The 16,516-nt window shown below is 43.8% G+C and overlaps 1 protein-coding gene across 9 annotated transcripts in view; it reads left to right on the forward strand.

Annotated features, from left to right (window-relative positions):
• LOC111842318 (forkhead box protein P1-like) overlaps positions 1-13,062 on the forward strand; it is a 62,461-nt gene extending 49,399 nt beyond the window's left edge. For 7 of the 9 annotated variants that reach the window (XM_023808811.2, XM_023808810.2, XM_023808808.2 and 4 more), the window contains 10 exons: positions 1,389-1,496; positions 3,084-3,171; positions 4,343-4,426; positions 6,088-6,346; positions 6,484-6,560; positions 6,751-6,852; positions 7,605-7,726; positions 9,027-9,096; positions 9,966-10,126; positions 10,724-13,062. In XM_023808811.2, coding sequence (XP_023664579.2) covers positions 1,389-1,496; positions 3,084-3,171; positions 4,343-4,426; positions 6,088-6,346; positions 6,484-6,560; positions 6,751-6,852; positions 7,605-7,726; positions 9,027-9,096; positions 9,966-10,126; positions 10,724-10,880 — 1,228 coding nt within the window. In that variant the 3' untranslated portion in view covers positions 10,881-13,062. The remainder of the gene's footprint in view (positions 1-1,388; positions 1,497-3,083; positions 3,172-4,342; positions 4,427-6,087; positions 6,347-6,483; positions 6,561-6,750; positions 6,853-7,604; positions 7,727-9,026; positions 9,097-9,965; positions 10,127-10,723) is intronic. The other 2 variants (XM_023808817.2, XM_023808812.2) reach the window with 1 other exon arrangement.
• The last annotated feature ends 3,454 nt before the right edge of the window (positions 13,063-16,516 follow it).

Here is a 16,516-nt window from a genome sequence, read left to right on the forward strand (position 1 = left end):
AGAAAATGCTGAGGAATGTGCATTAAACGGTATATTTTCACAGGTGACTGTGCCCTGTGAGCTTTGTGTACATACTGTATACTGTAATGCTCATCGTACTGCTCTGTTACATAATTATAATTAGACACCTTGTGTTGCACATGACAGTGTTACTTAATGTCTTGAAGAGGAATTTGGAAAGCTGGATAGAGGCGGTTTGGTTGCTTTACATTTCTTTGAGACAAGCAGTAATTGTGTCTGCTGGGGATATTATAATAATACATCTGGGTAAATCTTTCATGTGTGATGGATATTCAGGGTCCTGCAGTAATCATCCAGGGGACTTTTCGATTGTTGTTTGTGAGCGTTTTGTGAGGCTTGTGTCTCTGTTGTTCAGTTGGCCAGTGAGGTATTTACTCATCGTATCTCAGGCCTGTTACAGTACCAGTCTCTCACTGTGAGTCCACACCCCCTGGATGCCAAAATTGTAAATCCATGGGGCAATCAGCTCTTCTTTCTCCAGGGTGTGGAAGGATTCAGTCCCTGTCACCGATGGTGAACAAGAGGCCCCACATTTTCCCCCCACCTAAATGAAGAGCCCCCCTATCAACAATTCTGAATTTGATCCGCGGTTTCCTTAAAGGTCCCAGGCACCTGCGATGGTGCTGCAGTTTGGCTGCGTTTCACGAAAGCCGTAACAGGAGAGCTGTGTTAAAATGAGACATTCCGGTCTGTGACTGCAGGAGATGTGAGATGTTGTTTCCTCAAATGGAATTTAATTTGCATTGTGAGCAATTTACTCATGGTCTTAAGAAGCAAACATGCTAAAAAGTGACCAAGAGATATTCTGGCAGAAATGTTGGCACCTGCAAAACATTTTTATTAAAGTAATAAAAAGAAGATAAAATTCATGCTGGCTAATACATTTCCAGATACATGTCCTTTTTCCATGAAGTTCAGGGGTCAGCATGAATGCGGCCCAACACAGCCGCTTCCTGTATGATGCAACTTCCGTTGCGCCGTTTTCTTAGCATCTTGTTGTTCATCTCTTTGGGCGAATTATCATATAATTATGTTCTGTTGGAAAATGGATTATTTTAAGTACACCATAAACAAGGCTCTACTTGGCACTTAATGAAACGTTGTGGGAAATTAATGTTTTCTTTACTGGCATGGGTGACTGGCAAATGGGCTCTGTTTGTTTGTCTGTGGGCATATATGATAAGGAATTTGTGAGTTTGTTTGTGTGTGCTTTTCCTTTTTCTGGCAGCACAGCACAATTGCTGTGTGTGTGTGTGTGTGTGTGTGTGTTTACGACATGTGCGTTCATGCAAGTGTGTGTGTGTTTTTTTGGGGGGGACACTGTCACTCACCATGCTCATGTATCTGTGTCTGTATGTTTCTGACAGTTCCACACAGGATAACCACTCCAGTGAGAGTCACCCCCTCTACGGTCACGGTGTGTGCAAGTGGCCGGGCTGTGAGGCCGTGTTAGACAACATTCGGTCCTTTCTCAAGTGAGTAGCACAGTCACCCTCCTCCCAGCATTAACTCCCTAGAGATACAGTAGCACTGTTTCTGTCCTTCTGTCATTAACTCCTGGGTTGTTGTCTTTGTTGTTGTGAAGGTAAACAGAGTTGGAGATTTCAGGTCCAGAGAGTACAAATCCAGATCAAGATTTTGTTTCAACCAAATAGTCGAGTTCTCTGTGACTGTGACTCTTTATACTCAGCTGGGTGGTTGAAGCAAAATCCTAGTCTGGATTTGTACTCTCTGGACCCGAAATCTCCACCTCAGAAGGTAAACAACTGTTGAAGGTAAACAAGTGTTATTTTCCCACTACTCCCCCTAGTGGTACAGTTGTTCTTTCTTTCTTTCTTTCTTTCTTTCTTTCTTTCTTTCTTTCAGTCTATCTATTTATTTGCTTGGTTACTTAGAAATTTATTTGTTAGCTCGTTTATTTGAGGTCACAGGCTGAGTAGTGTTTCCTCATTTGGCAATGGCAGTTTTAGGTGAAATTCCAGGTTTTTAAGGTCATCAAAATCCAGCTGTCACAAAGCCTGGCAGTTGTACAGTGATTGACCATGGCCTAGAGCTCTGATGTCACCATAAATTCCATAAAGAAACGTTCATAGTTGTTTATTGTTTTCTTGTAATGTATGTATATAATATAACTTTTAAAAGAACTATAATGTAAAAGTAACAAGCACACAGTCAGTCAGAAACTCCTTATCTAAAACTGGGAATGCTGGGATCGATGCCCGAATGGCCTGGAATGATGTGGGGATAGCATGAGAATTTTAGATAATTGTATCAGTGTTACCACTGTAATAACTAACCACCTCGCTTTTCACTTGCTAATGAAGCTGTTTTTGCCAGTTTCCATGGCAACCATGCATTTACCCCAAGGTGCCTGTCAGTATCAGCTGAGAAAAAAATATCTGAAAAATCTGTGCAAAGCCTTTATCACAGCAGCAAGTGTTTACATCAATAAATTACATTTGTGAAAGTTTTTAAAAAGGTGTGTTTTTATTAATTATTATGTGAAATACACATGTTTTATTAGAATCATAATGTATATTTAGCTTGATAGCGACGTTTTATTGATTTTCTAAAGAGAGATAGTTTTAAAGGTCCTTCTCCTTTTCCCTCCTTATTTCTTTTGTTCAGACATGAGATGTGAGATGTGCAGCATTCTTATTTTATTTTAAAAAAGTGTTTTTACACATCCATTTAAAAATATATTGAAGTTTCAACTATAATACAGCATTTTTTTCAACCAAAAAATCCCTTGTTTTCATTCCTCTGTGGGTCATTATAACTAATAATAATAATATTATATAATTGTGAAATACCGTACACTGTGATATTATGAAACCGTGATAATTGCTGATATGGTTATCATACCGTGAAATTCTCATGATGTTGCAAGCCTACATGTGACTAATCTAACCTGTTTGAATTTAAAGAAATGTAAGTACATTAATTGATGCAATTATTCAGTCTTCATCTTAATGTTCTGCTCAACGTTTTAATTCTTATTGAAAATAAATGTTCAAGGTAAACGGTATTTCCGGATATGAATTTGTCTGTCTGTCCTGCAGGCACCTGCACAGTGAGCACACGCTGGATGACCGGAGCACAGCGCAGTGCCGTGTTCAGATGCAGGTCGTGCAGCAGCTGGAGCTGCAGGTATGCTGCGCCCACAAACCCACCCCCTGGGCATCATCAAGCCCCCCCACCCCCCGCTGCCAAGCTTCTCCTGCCTTGTAGAAATGCAGCCTGACAGCCGGAGATTTAACACAGCTCTACCGATCGCGGTGCTCCGCCTGCAGGCACACGTGGTGCAGGATTCCGCACACATGCACGTGAAACTGTCGCATGTGTGCAGTGCGCGAGTGCCAAGTGCATTAAAGCCAGCAGCGCATTTCCCCACTCGCTTCGCCTTATCTGCTGACAGGAGGCCGCGCTTTGAGTCACGCACGATGCCGCTTTTCATGTGGAGCTGCATTCGCGTACATTCTCCAGTGGGGTTTTTGACACTATTTCGGGTTCCCTGTGCCTCAACGGGCCCCATAAACACATTCAGAAATTACACTTTCTGAGGCACCAAGAAACTTTGTGCCAAATGCTTCCTACTGGCTTCATTTCAATATCCAGGCTATGAAAGGGAGACGAGTGCAGTGGTTATTTTTGTTCCACACACACAGTTAAGCCTGGCAGGTTGAATGCAGATAATTAGAATTAAAGTTCTGCTGCCTTCTGGTCATACGGCAGTAATATATCTTTCTAACCTGTGGCACAAAGGCATGTTAAGTTCAGCTTCTTTGGGGGTGTCCCCCAGTGAAACTGGATATGGATTCCCTGCAAAATAAAAGAAGATTGCGGGAGCATGTGCACTGCAAGTGCAAGCGAAGCAGCATTTGGAATGCAGTGGCTGTGCAAATTCTGCAACATGATTTGCTTGTAATCCTTTTTTTTCTCTCTCTTGTGCTTCCTTGTTTTTGAGGGTCTCTTTCTTTCTCTGCTGCTTAGGAATTGCATCCAAAGTTAAACCACCGACACAGAGACTCTCTAGCACTTATGATCTGGTCAGTTTAAATCAAAATGCTGTGTTGGGCTGGGTAGAGGAAAGGTAGAGGGCTGTGAAGAAACTCCAACTGTCAACGGTCACTATCTCGCAGTCCTGCATCACAGCGTTCCCACATTGATGTATATTGTTTTTGTCACTGGTGGCATTAATGAAGCTTACTGAGCCCCCCCCCCCCCCTCACTTGGCCTGCTTGCTTTTCCTGCTCAAGCCTGTTTTAGAGTAATCTCTTCTCGTTCTTGGTGTGACAGTATGCCTCCCATCTGCCCACAGCTGGCCAAGGACCGGGAACGGCTACAGGCCATGATGACTCACCTGCATGTGAAATCCACTGAGGCCAAGCCAGCCTCTCAACCAGTGAGTAGCAGCAATCAGTCCATCAGACGGTTAATTACCCCTTATGCGCATTTGGGGAAGTGTTTCTGGTAAGCTAGGGAAGTAACGGTTTGAAACTGTTTCAACTGTGTATGTGTTTGTAAATGTGCATGCACATTTGTGTATGCATTTGTGGTTGGATTGGGCATCCGGTGTGACTTCCACTGGTACAACATTAACCTTAAATGATAAATCTGTGAGCTCAGAATGTCCAGGCTGGCTTTTAGATCGGAATGCTGTCACAGCAGATGGTCGTCTATATACCAGCACCACATATCACCTGTGCTGGGCATCTTACATGGCTGCAGATTCTGGAGGAAACACTCTTACCACACAGAGAAAACAGTATCTGGCTGTATAAAGGGATACGTGTCCCGTATGCTATGCTTGTTGATGTTGATCAAAGGCTTCCCTGTGCATATAAATAATAGCGCAAACCAATTTTATAGTGTTCTTTATTAAGGTAGCACTCTGTAAATGCTCTGGTATAGAGTGATTAGTGTTTTTTTAATTTCCCCTAAATTGTTTTGAGCCATAAAAAGTTCTTGCAGCAGATGGTAATGCTGAGTCCTCCAGATGCAGAGGGATGCCAGTCAGCAGGCCAGAGACGCACGGCGCCTGGCTTCCTGTGTGGTCCTTTTATGGCTACCTGTGCTGACTGCTGGCAAGCTTGGGAGCAGTTGTTTGACTGTGATAACGAGCCCGCTGGCTGGTGTTTACGCCAACCAAATGGCACTGCTAAGGCAGCGAATGACAGGAAAACGCACTTACGCCATTTTCACATCTGAGTGTAAATTCTCCCACGTGCATAAAGCGTTAATTACGGTTTATGTTTCCTGAGTTTCAAGGGCATCTGTAGCTTTCTGGTTTCTGTTTCGGGAGATAGAGTGGATAAGTAGTCAGAGCGCTGGCCGAGAGTAGCAGGCCGCGAGCAGCAGGCCGCGAGCAGCAGGCCGCGGAGGTGCTGTAGGAGCACTTATCCCTCCTCCTTATTTCTGTTTCCTTCAAGGCACAGTTTCTTCATTCTTCTCAAGTTTCACTTCTGGTGTGGCTAAGAGTCGCTCGGCGTCAGCATGCTTGTATGGTGCTCGCTGCTCATTGATCTTGTGACTATGGCAACCCAGGCTTCACCACATTAAGTAATTGTGTACAACCAGAACCCCTTGCCCTGGTACGTGCAGGTTTTGTAGTTTGTACTGATTGGAATCTTGCTTTTCTTTTCTGATGCCGACTCTCTGTCCCCCCCCCCTCCCCTTACCTGGATGAATGTGCTCGGAGCCTGGAGCATAAAATTGTGACTCTGAACTCAGTCCTCAGCCCACCTCCACCACCACTGCCACCATCACCTGGTACTCAAGGTGTTTATAATTAGTTGACAAGGAAAGTCAAGTGGTAGAACAGAAGAAACATGGATGTCATTGCAGTCTGAGGACTGAGCTCAGAAGCACTGGCTGGAGTAAGACTTGGAGAGCAAACGGTAGCTGGCACAGCAGAAGAACCATAGAGCTTTTTTATGTGAAGTAGGAGCATCATGGCTTCAGATCATCTTCCAGCTGACAAGGTCTTAGGTGTTAGCGTCACTTTGTCCCTGCGGTCAGAGGTCATGGAGGTACGGTCAAGCTTTCTGTTCTGCTTCATTTCAGCTGAACCTGATGTCCAACTCCGCCCTTTCCAAAGTGAGCATCCCAGAGGCCTCTCCGCCTCTAAGCTCCCCCCAGAACCCAGCGATGCCCCTCCCCCAGAACCTGTCCATCATCAGCGGCCACAGTCCGCCTGCCGTGGGCCCCATGAGGAAGCGCTACTCGGACAAGTGCAGCATGCCCCTGTCCGCAGGCGAGTCTGTACCACTGACTGCTCTATGCTGCCCTTTGCTGGCTGGTCTGGATATTTCTCATTCTTCCAGTAAGTAAGATCCCCACATGTTTTTGTCCACACCCACTCTGCAGCAAAGTGGAGACAAGCCAGAGGCCTTACTCATGTCTGCTTTTTACAGTGTTTATCAGCTTAAAAACTCTATTTTTCATGTCTCTTTCTGACAGACATGGTCCAGAATAAGGAGTTCTACAAGAGCACCGAAGTAAGACCCCCATTCACATACGCCTCCCTAATAAGGCAGGTAAGGAGCTGCTCTGATTCTCTAGCATGAGGAGGCTGATAGAATTGTGAGGATTGCGTGTGAATTTCATCTGTTTAAAAGTGCAAACTAGGAGGAAACACCCAGTATAGATACGCTGCTTCCTCCTGCCTGACAGTCCAGGTTCTGCGACAGCAGACGCATTGAAAGTGTCATTTTTGTCTGCTTCCAGGCAATTCTGGAATCTCCAGAAAAGCAGCTGACACTAAATGAAATCTACAACTGGTTCACACGGACTTTCGCTTATTTCAGGCGAAACACAGCCACGTGGAAGGTAACAGCAAGAAAAATTGAGAATGCATGGTTTTAACTGTTAAAAATGGCACCTTTAAGAAAAATAACTTAATTCTCTCCTAAAAGTGTATGTCCTCATTGGCAAACCTTAGACTGCACTTATCCTGTGATAGATGTATGACTTGACTGCTTTTTGCTTCCTTCATTTTCCAGTTTTTGATTAAATTGTTACTGGTTCATCTAAGCAATGCTGACAGCATTCAGGTGTTCACTGACTGTCCATCTCCCTTAACTGGCATTTTTAAAACATGTCTTTTTAAATAACCTTTGTATCCTTGAGTACTTCCATGTTGTGCGTCCGTATTGATTTTTCTATGTATCAATCTGCCAACGGCTTATCAAGTACAGGATAATGAGGAAGTCTGGAGTCTTCGGAGTACAAAGCAGGACACACTCACATACACACACACACACACACACATACACACACACACACACACACACACAAACTGTGAGTAACCTGCAGATGCCAGTTCCCCTCCACCATAGTCCTTTGCACTGTGCTGTCATACTACACATTAATATTCATATTGAACAATATTATATAGCTAAATATTTCATTTTTGGTTCATGTTATATTTTAGTGAAGACTATAAACACAGCTGGATAGTAGAGGCACTGTATGTGTCAGATTTTTACATTTGTCCATCACATAATACTTCTTGTTCTTGTATCACAAGTGAACTTTGAACTTGACATCTTTGGTCTTTCCTTCTCCAACCCTGACCTCAGAATGCAGTCAGGCATAATCTCAGCCTCCACAAGTGCTTTGTGCGTGTAGAGAACGTGAAGGGGGCCGTGTGGACGGTGGACGAGATGGAGTTCCAGAAGAGACGGCCGCAGAAGATGAGTGGGTAAGTAAGCCTTGTGCTTGTGTGGTGCCACTTGGTTGGCATTGATTGGGTTTGGAACAGAATGGCCAGTATCCCCCCTGTACCTCTGTTTGAAGCTTTTAAGGCTGCTCTAATGGAGAGAGTACTTCGTCTGTCTCAGGCTTTGCTTTAATCGTCTCTCCCCCGCCTTGACTGCACTGCTCTCTGCTTGCTTTTCTTTCTCAAGCCTGTGTTCCTGTTCCCTGCGACCCCTCCCCCTCCCCCCCCCCGCTTGCTGCTCCAGGGTTAGCAGAGCTCTGCTGTGTCTCCCCTGAGCAGATGTTCACTGCAGCGTCTGCCTTTGAGATATCCCAGTGATACTACTACTAAAAAGCAAACATGCATCCGGCTGTATCACTTCGGCTTTGCTCTGTCAGTGTCTAATGCTGTTCCGGCGGTTCTGGGGATCAGGGCTGCCTGACAGCTCTCCTGAGAAGCTGCCTGGTGCTGCTCTGCAGCTGCCCTCTGATTGGACACTCTAGGCTTTGGTTTGGCCGGCACACAGTGCAGGGATGCTGCCTGGATCAGGCAGGGTCCTGCTGTATTGATCGGAGCCCAGCCCCCCTTCCTTCGTTAGGCCGCTAACAGACCAATAAAAACAGCTGGAGAGAAGAGTAAAATGTGTGAGGATTAGCACCGCGGTGAACTCGGAAAGACTGATAAAAAGCATTAAATACTGCTAGTTAATAATTTTCTGTTAATTTTTCAAGTTATTTTCAATTCATATTTCATTTTGTGCTATATTTACTTAATTCTGCTTACAATTATCACATACTAAACATGGTGCACAAGGCTTAAAAATAAATATTTTTGATCTAAATGGGAAGTATGTGAAATACGTTAGTTTGCCAGTATAATTTTTCAGTAAGAATTGGCAAACGGTATAGATGATACATAACGGTATAGATGATACATAACGTATAGATGATACATAACGGTATAGATGATACATTACTTAATAAACTTATAGCACTTATAGTCCTTATTTTGTTGAGTTTCTTTTGTCAGTATTATTCTCCTGTCGTGAGGAAACTGTTTTGAGGGAAAAAAAATTCTCGTTTTGTGAACATTATAAAAATATCCACAGTCGAGTGGCAGAAAGGATTTTGTGGACCTTGCTAAAGTTCCTTTGAGCCCTTGAGCAGTTAGCACAGAATAAGAATATTGCGTTTTGTTTTTCTAAGCGTTCCATTTTTAAAATGTAGAAAAATGGAAGTATTTACAGTAAGTGCAAGTACATCAAGTCAGTCTTTTCAGTGTGATTGTGTGTTCTGACCTATAGGTCTCCTGCCCTGATGAAAAATATGACGACCAGTCTAACCTACAGCCCAGCCTACAGCTCTGCTTTTGAGGTAGGAGCGTGATTAGATTCATGATGCTGGAACCCCACAGTCACTGCCTGTTAGATTTATATTCTGAAAGTTCATACTTGCATAAAGCATAGAGAGATACAAAACAACACACAGTAGATTGACTTTGAACAAAGGAATCCGGAGGCTGTACCTTTGATCAGAAGGTCACTGGTTCTTGTCATAGGATCAGCAGAGTGATGTCACCATTGGCCCCTGAGCGAGGCCCTTAACTCCCAGGTCCTCCAGAGACTCTCTGACTCTGGCTTCTCGATTGTATATCACTGTGGATCAAAGTGTCTGCCAGATAAATAAAATGTAAAAGTAGTAATATTATTAATGTGTGTATGTTTGATATCTTTATGTTTCATTGGAGCACAGCTTTGAATCTCCTATAACAACAAGCAATAGCCTAAAGAATGGTGATGACAGTGGCGATGATGAGGATTATTATTATTATTATTCATTTATTACTACTAACAGTACAACTAGAGTAGTCCCCCCCCCCCATCTGCGGGTGATACATTTCAGTGCCCACCTCAGATAGTCACAAAACTGGAGATGATAGCGAACCATTCGTGGATCCCATATATAATGTAATTCTCATGTACATACATATGGTGAAGATTAATTGGTAAAGTACGCACAGAGATTACCAGCATTAAATACAGTAAAAATAAAGTACATTTTAGATTATTGTACAGTTTTGTACTCTCTGAAATGAAAGGGGTTCTGACTTTAGCTCAATTCTCGAGACACTAGATACCGAAACTGTGGATACGGAGGTCCCACTGTAGTAGTAGTAGTAGTAGTAGTATTATTATGTGCTCTGTACATATATGTGAGATCTGCATCTGTTTCTGCCCATTCAGACCTCAGCGGCAGACAGGAACATCCCTTTCTACACTACCGCCCTTACAGGAAGTCCTCCTCTGCTCTCTCAGCCTTCTCTCCCCCACGAGGATGCCAACGGATTTACCGAGGACAGTGTGGACAGTGACGACAGTCCCGGCCCCTCTGCCCTGCCGGCCCTGTTAGTGTCTCAGCTGCCCTTTTCCTCTGTGGAAGAACAATCAAAGCTCTCAGATGCCTAAGTTCAGGCTCCTCCCCCTGATGTTTTCATACTGTGTGAAGGAGAGTTCTTACTTGGCTCTACCTGAATGCAAAAACAGCCATTTTTTTTTACAGTTATTTTTTTTAAATAGAACAGTGGACCTCCCCCCCGGGCATCTTGCTTTCATTTTACCCCAACGTTGCTGTTATCTGCCTACCAACACACCCAGTACATCAGAGGAATAGCTCCACTATAGAATTCCCTCCTGTTGTCCCTGTCTCACACCAGTCTTGCATTTAATATTTAATAAGATTTATTTAAAAAGTGAGAGCAAGTGAAGTAGCTCTCAGTGCAGTAAACAACACTTAGAATGTGCCATCTGATAGCCTAGAATTATTTCAGTACTTTAAAAAAAAAAAAAAGTTTTAAAAGGTTTGAAGGCCTTATGTTTTCTCATACTCGGGGACTTATTTGAAGTTTAAAGTAAATAGCATGTTTGTTTATTATTTGAAAAATGCAGAGTATTCCAACACTGTGGTTACTTCATCTGCCCTAACTTGCCTGTTGCCTCCTCAGGAACGACGGAGATATTAAAGAGGAGCCCATGGCTGAGGAGGGCGATCTGGCCCCACTACGCACTGATGACTGCAGCTCTGACCTCGGAAGCCCGAACGGAGACCCAGATGATGACCAGGAGGACAATGCTGAGGCGGGTGTTCCCGGCTTCTCCTGAAGGAGAGCAGCAACAGACCTTAACCCCTGAGACACGCCTGGGCGGTCCAGCACATCCGACAGCGACACAATGTGTCACCAGACTGCCGAGTGACTGTTAAATGCTGAAAGAAATGTACTTCTTTGTAGTGTTTTCAAATTATGGCTCCTTTTTTGTTTTTCTAACACCGTGGTTTCAGGTGGCTCATCGTGTCTCGTACACAGGGCCTCTTGCAGCGTCCTCTCCAGCATATGGCTGTGCGAGGTACCGCTGCCAGTCCTCCGTGGGGCCCCTGGAGCCCAGATTGGCACCGGGCATGAATTTCAGTTCCCAAGCACTCCCCTGATCTGCTTTGTTTGGGGGGAGGTATTCAAGTACAGGGACTGCCCACAATCCGTTACCTTACAGAGGCTCTTCCTGTGCATGTAGCTTCACCTGCAGGCAGTTTTAAATTTCAAGGGGATCAAAGTAAAACGTAGACACGAATAGTCAATTCCTTAAAACTGGAAAAAATGCTATTTAATTTGTTAATGTCAGAATCCAATATGTAATTCACTTAGTCAAATCTTACAATCATCTTCAGAGTAAGACAACTGCTCTTGCTTTCTCCACTGGAAGGTGCCCTTTTTATACAGTGTCCATGTGGAATAATACTTTACTGGTATATATATAGGGGCAGCTTGGTGTGATGGATGTGCCCTTCAGCACTGGTTATATGTACATACGTTTAGTGGTTCAGACAGAGCCACTGTTGTACATCATCATCCCCCTGCACCGTTTTTAAGCAGGTCGAAAGACCTCCAAGCCGAAGATGGCATCTCTTTTACGGGCTCATCGGGTTTTTTTATACAAGTTCATTCCGACATCACAAATCGACAGGAACTAGGGCACCTCTGTAAGACAGGCTTCAGTCCTCATGCTGTCTGTAAAGCCGCCTCCTGGCTACAGCCAGATACCAGGGTGGAGGTCAGGCTGGACTGCAGCAACTTCTCCTCACTCCAGACGAATGTTATAGTTAGATGTGTTTTTCAGAAAGTAGGACTGAGGCTGCCAGTTTGTCCACTGATTGCTGATGCTTTCACAGTGAAATTGGCGGTAGTTTTAGCTGCTTTATGTTAATTATGGGTGCAAAATTTGTTTTTAATTTCACAATTGAACAAATACTTGATATCAAGGCTTTAATAGTTACTTGCAGTCATCTTCTGCTGCAGCTTTAAACATCTATAACAAACACCAAACTTAATTTTTCATTTTTAAGAAGTCTTGTTCATTTAGGACTGCAGCAGACCACTGCTTTGTCTTTTATATTTATAAAGGGTTTTTTTGTTGTATAAGTTTAGATTTTAATGCCTGTATTTTTGTTTTCAGTGTTTTTTTTTTCCCTCTGAGTACCAAAGATAAAGTAAAAAGCAAAGAGCACATTCAGTGTCTGTCCCAAATGTCATCCCCGATCCTGGATCACGAGACAGACCTCACAGCTGTGTGTAACCCTGTCCGACAAGTCTTACAGGACTGTGTTGAACCCTCAAACCAAAGATATGGCACATTACTATTTTTATAAATAGCGTGCAACTGTATAAGGGAACAGTTTGTGGCTATGTGAGGGAGCGTAGGTGTATGAACATGTGTGATAAACAGAAAATTAGGGGAGAGGAATGATATTACGGCCGTTCATCCTCAACCTGTCATAGTTACTTAACACCTGAATTGGGAGGTAAGAGTTCATTTTGAATGATGGCAGGACAGGCGACTATTTTCTAGCAGAGAATGTGAAAATTCTTTCTAGTCAACTGGATCATGGTGGTGTAAGTGTTCTATGCATTTTATTAGTTATGAAGTTTTCAACATTTTAGGAATTATTTTTGGTTTTGTTTTAGGGGTCTGTTATCACTCAAATTCTTGTTGTTCTTTGACTCCATCAGCTGTATGATGCCTTCGGTTTCTGTGACCTACTTATGTTTTATATTAAACACTTCTGACAGTGAAAAGTGTGCACGTGCACTGTCTGGCACTGACTTTCAGTTCCTTTCAAGAATCATTGTAGGGAAACAGGAACAGCCCAAGGTCTTTGATTCTTCTTTTTAACCTTTTATGTTAAAATCGGAGCAGCTCACTGTAAAAATAATATATGAATTTTCAAAAGTGGGGCTTTTGCATTTTTTATCATTTGCTTAGTTTTAATAAATTACTTCTGTCTTGTGTAGTATGTCCATAATGTTATTCTCTATTTTTAATTTCCATTTTTGGGAAACATTTTGTGAGTTTAGAATGAATATCCTAAAATTGCAAAAATGCTCATTTTGGAGAGCAACATCTCAAGCCTTATTTGATTTTCCAGCAACCTGGGATGGACAGCAGGCTCTTCAGGCAGTATACACTACATGGACAAGTATTAGGAATTTTTATGACATCCATAGGCATCAGTATGATGTTGGTCTCCCACTTTGAAGCTGTAACAGCTGCCACTCTTCTGGGAAGGCTTGCCACTGTTTTGGAGTGTGTGTGGGAATCCAGAAGATAATTTGTGAGGTCAGACACTGATGTTGGACCATTCTAGTTCATCCCAAAGGTGCTCAATGGGGTTGCAGTCAGGGCTCCGTGGGCCAAATTCTTCCACACCAAACTCACCCAAGCATGTCTTTATGGACCTTGCTCTGTGCACTGGGGCACAGTCATGCTGGAACCGAGAGTCTCCCCCCACAAAGTTGGAAGCATAGAATTGATCAAAACATATTGCTATGCTGAAGCCTTAAGAGTTCCCTTCAGTGGAACTAAGGGGCCTAGACCAACCCCTGAAAAACAACCCCATACCATTATCCCTCCTCCACTAAACTTTACAGTTGGCATAATGTAGTTGGGCAGATAACAATCTCCTGGCATCTGGCAAACACAGACTCATCCATCAGACTGCCAGACAGAGAAGCGTGATTCATCACTCCACAGAACACATTTCCACTGCTCCAGAGTCCAGTGGCAGTGCGCTTTACACCACTACATCCGACACATGGCATTGCGCTTGGTGATATGGGACCTGCATGCAGCTGCTCGTCCATGGAAGCCCATTCAATGAAGCTCCTGGTGCACAGTTATTGTGCTGGAGTTAATGCCAGAGGAAGTTTGGAGCTCTGCAGTTACTGAGTCAACAGAGTGTTGACGTCTTTTATGCGCATCAGCACTCAGCAGCCCTGCTGTTACTTTACATGGCTGAGTTGCTGTTGTTCCTAAATGCTTCCACTTTGCAATAATAGCACTAACAGTTGACTATAGAATATCTAGCAGGGAAGAAATTTCAGAAACTGACTTATTGCAAAGCTGACATCCTATGACAGTACCACACTTGAATTCACTGAGCTCTTCAGAATGACCCATTCTTTCACAAATGTTTGTAACCCTGACTGCATGGCTTAGGTGCTTGATGTTATACACCTGTGTCAATGGGTCTGAATGAATCAGTTCAACTCAGTGATTAAGAGGTGCGTCCCAATATTTTTGTCTACATAGTGTACTCTCCGCCTCAGCCTGAGAAGCAGTTGTGAGCAAGTCTGAAAATTTTGTGTGAATATCTTGTGCGTTTAACAGCTCTGGAAACACTGTGCTTCTCCCTAACAGGAAGCACCATTCATCTTCATGGCCAGCAGATGTGGGGGTGCTATTCCACCCTAGGGCAGCACTGCTGGCTGGTGCTGTGCTTGCACTGAACACCTACTGGGCCTTCGGCTACACAGAATGGGGATGTACGCTACATCGATTACTTGCAGAATTCAAACACCGATGAAAAGCATGAGCTTGTGAAATCTTGGCTACCATCATTGAGAATGAGTCCATTAGCACAGAGCTGAGGCAGTTCATTCTGGCCGGGTTTGGTGACTGAGGTGGTTGCAGCAGCGCACAAATGCCTGGTTGCAGCCCAAGTGGCAGCTAAGGTTCACGGTCGGCACCTTGTCTTGGGCAGGTACACACTCTGCCTTCTCCTCGGGGGGGCGTAAGGAATTGGCAGCTGCCAATAGTTGATCAGCACTGCCGCAGAGGTTTGACAATCATGTATTAGAAAAGTTATAACCCAACCCTGCAGGACTGTTGAATGGCTGTAATCATATAGGTGCTGCATTATTTATCACTGCCTGTCTTTATGCAGCACAGAAATACCAGATAGACACCCTAACGGCACCTGTCCTATTGAGGGGATGATATTGTAGTGAATGGTGAATCAAGCAGGATTTCAAAGGCATGACTGTTTCTAGTCTCTATGGTAACAAAAAGACGAGTGGCCTAGTTGGCTGTGGTATTCTGGAGTGCGGGCTAAGCTCAACTAATCAGAGCTCAAGCTGCAGCATCGCCATCTGACAGGATATGAAGCCTGTTGTTCCACAGAAGGAGCTCTGGATTGACAGGGGATTGTGTATGTGAGAGATATGAGAGAGCAGCACTGAACCACATCGTTTCCACCCTCTGCGTCCTGCAAGGCTGGACAGGGAACATGTGCGAAGATTCCATTGAAAATAGAGGAGAGAAATGAGCGATAGAAAAACGTGACAAAAAAGCTTAAAACACAGAGATATTTGGGGAACTTATGAAGTAAAACCACACTGATCATAAACTTCACTCTTAGTACAGTTTAATACATTGATGATGATTCTATTTCTTTGTAATTCTTTGCCATTGGCCAATGAGTTATGAAATTTCAAAATTCCCATTATTCCAAGAACTACTGTGCATACTTCGCTCTTGTGGTCTCTAGGTTACAGTGAATCATACTGTTCAAACAGACCAAATGCAAATTAGCCTTGAAATGGAAAAATGGTGCTGAAAAATGTGTGGAACAACATATTAAATAGTGGAGATGGATGGGATTTAATAGTAGCAAGAAAAGATTAGCATGCATATTGTTAGACAATATATATGCAAACGACAGTGATACACAAAATGCAAATTCAGGGTAATTGCGGCACAACAACAACAACAAATTTATTTTTGTATAGCGCATTAGCACAACATTACATCGTCTCAAAGCGCTTTACAGCATCCCCACCCAAAGCCCCCAGTGAGTAAGCCATAGGCGACAGTGGCAAGGAAAAACTCCCCAGAAGGAAGAAACCTTGGGAGGGACCAGACTCAAAGGGGGAGCTCATCCTCCAGGGGCCGGCAGAGAGAGTCAAATACAGCAAAATTTCAGACACAAACGGGGAGCAGGGGGGAGATGACAGCCGGTGCCAACGCTCCCTCCAATCACCAGGCAACCAGAAGGCAGGCAGCGGGTCATACATGGAAGATGACATAGGCAGAACAGTGAGCTGGATGCACGGACGTCATTGGTCGTGGCGACGTCACATGTTGCAGGGTGTGCTGGACATCTTGATAGATTGAGGTCTCCAGGCAGCCCCCCCCCCCCCCCCCAGGAGGAGTAGGGGAAATAAAATGTGCAATTAGTCAAAGTAGGGGGGACTATAGACAGTGCTAACAGTTAGGTGAGTGCAATATGAAGTGCAATGTGCAAGCTCCAGCAGATATGGCTATGGCAGCATAAGTAGGAGGGAGAGGCAAGTGGGAATGCAGGCATGGGGAGTCCCTGAAATGTCAGCACTCCAATCCCACAAGCGATTGTTTACAGGTGTGAATAGTTCAAAAGGTAATTAACTGCAATCAGTTCTACCATTTGT

The sequence above is a fragment of the Paramormyrops kingsleyae genome, chromosome 6, assembly GCF_048594095.1.
Source record: "Paramormyrops kingsleyae isolate MSU_618 chromosome 6, PKINGS_0.4, whole genome shotgun sequence".
NCBI lineage: Eukaryota > Metazoa > Chordata > Actinopteri > Osteoglossiformes > Mormyridae > Paramormyrops > Paramormyrops kingsleyae.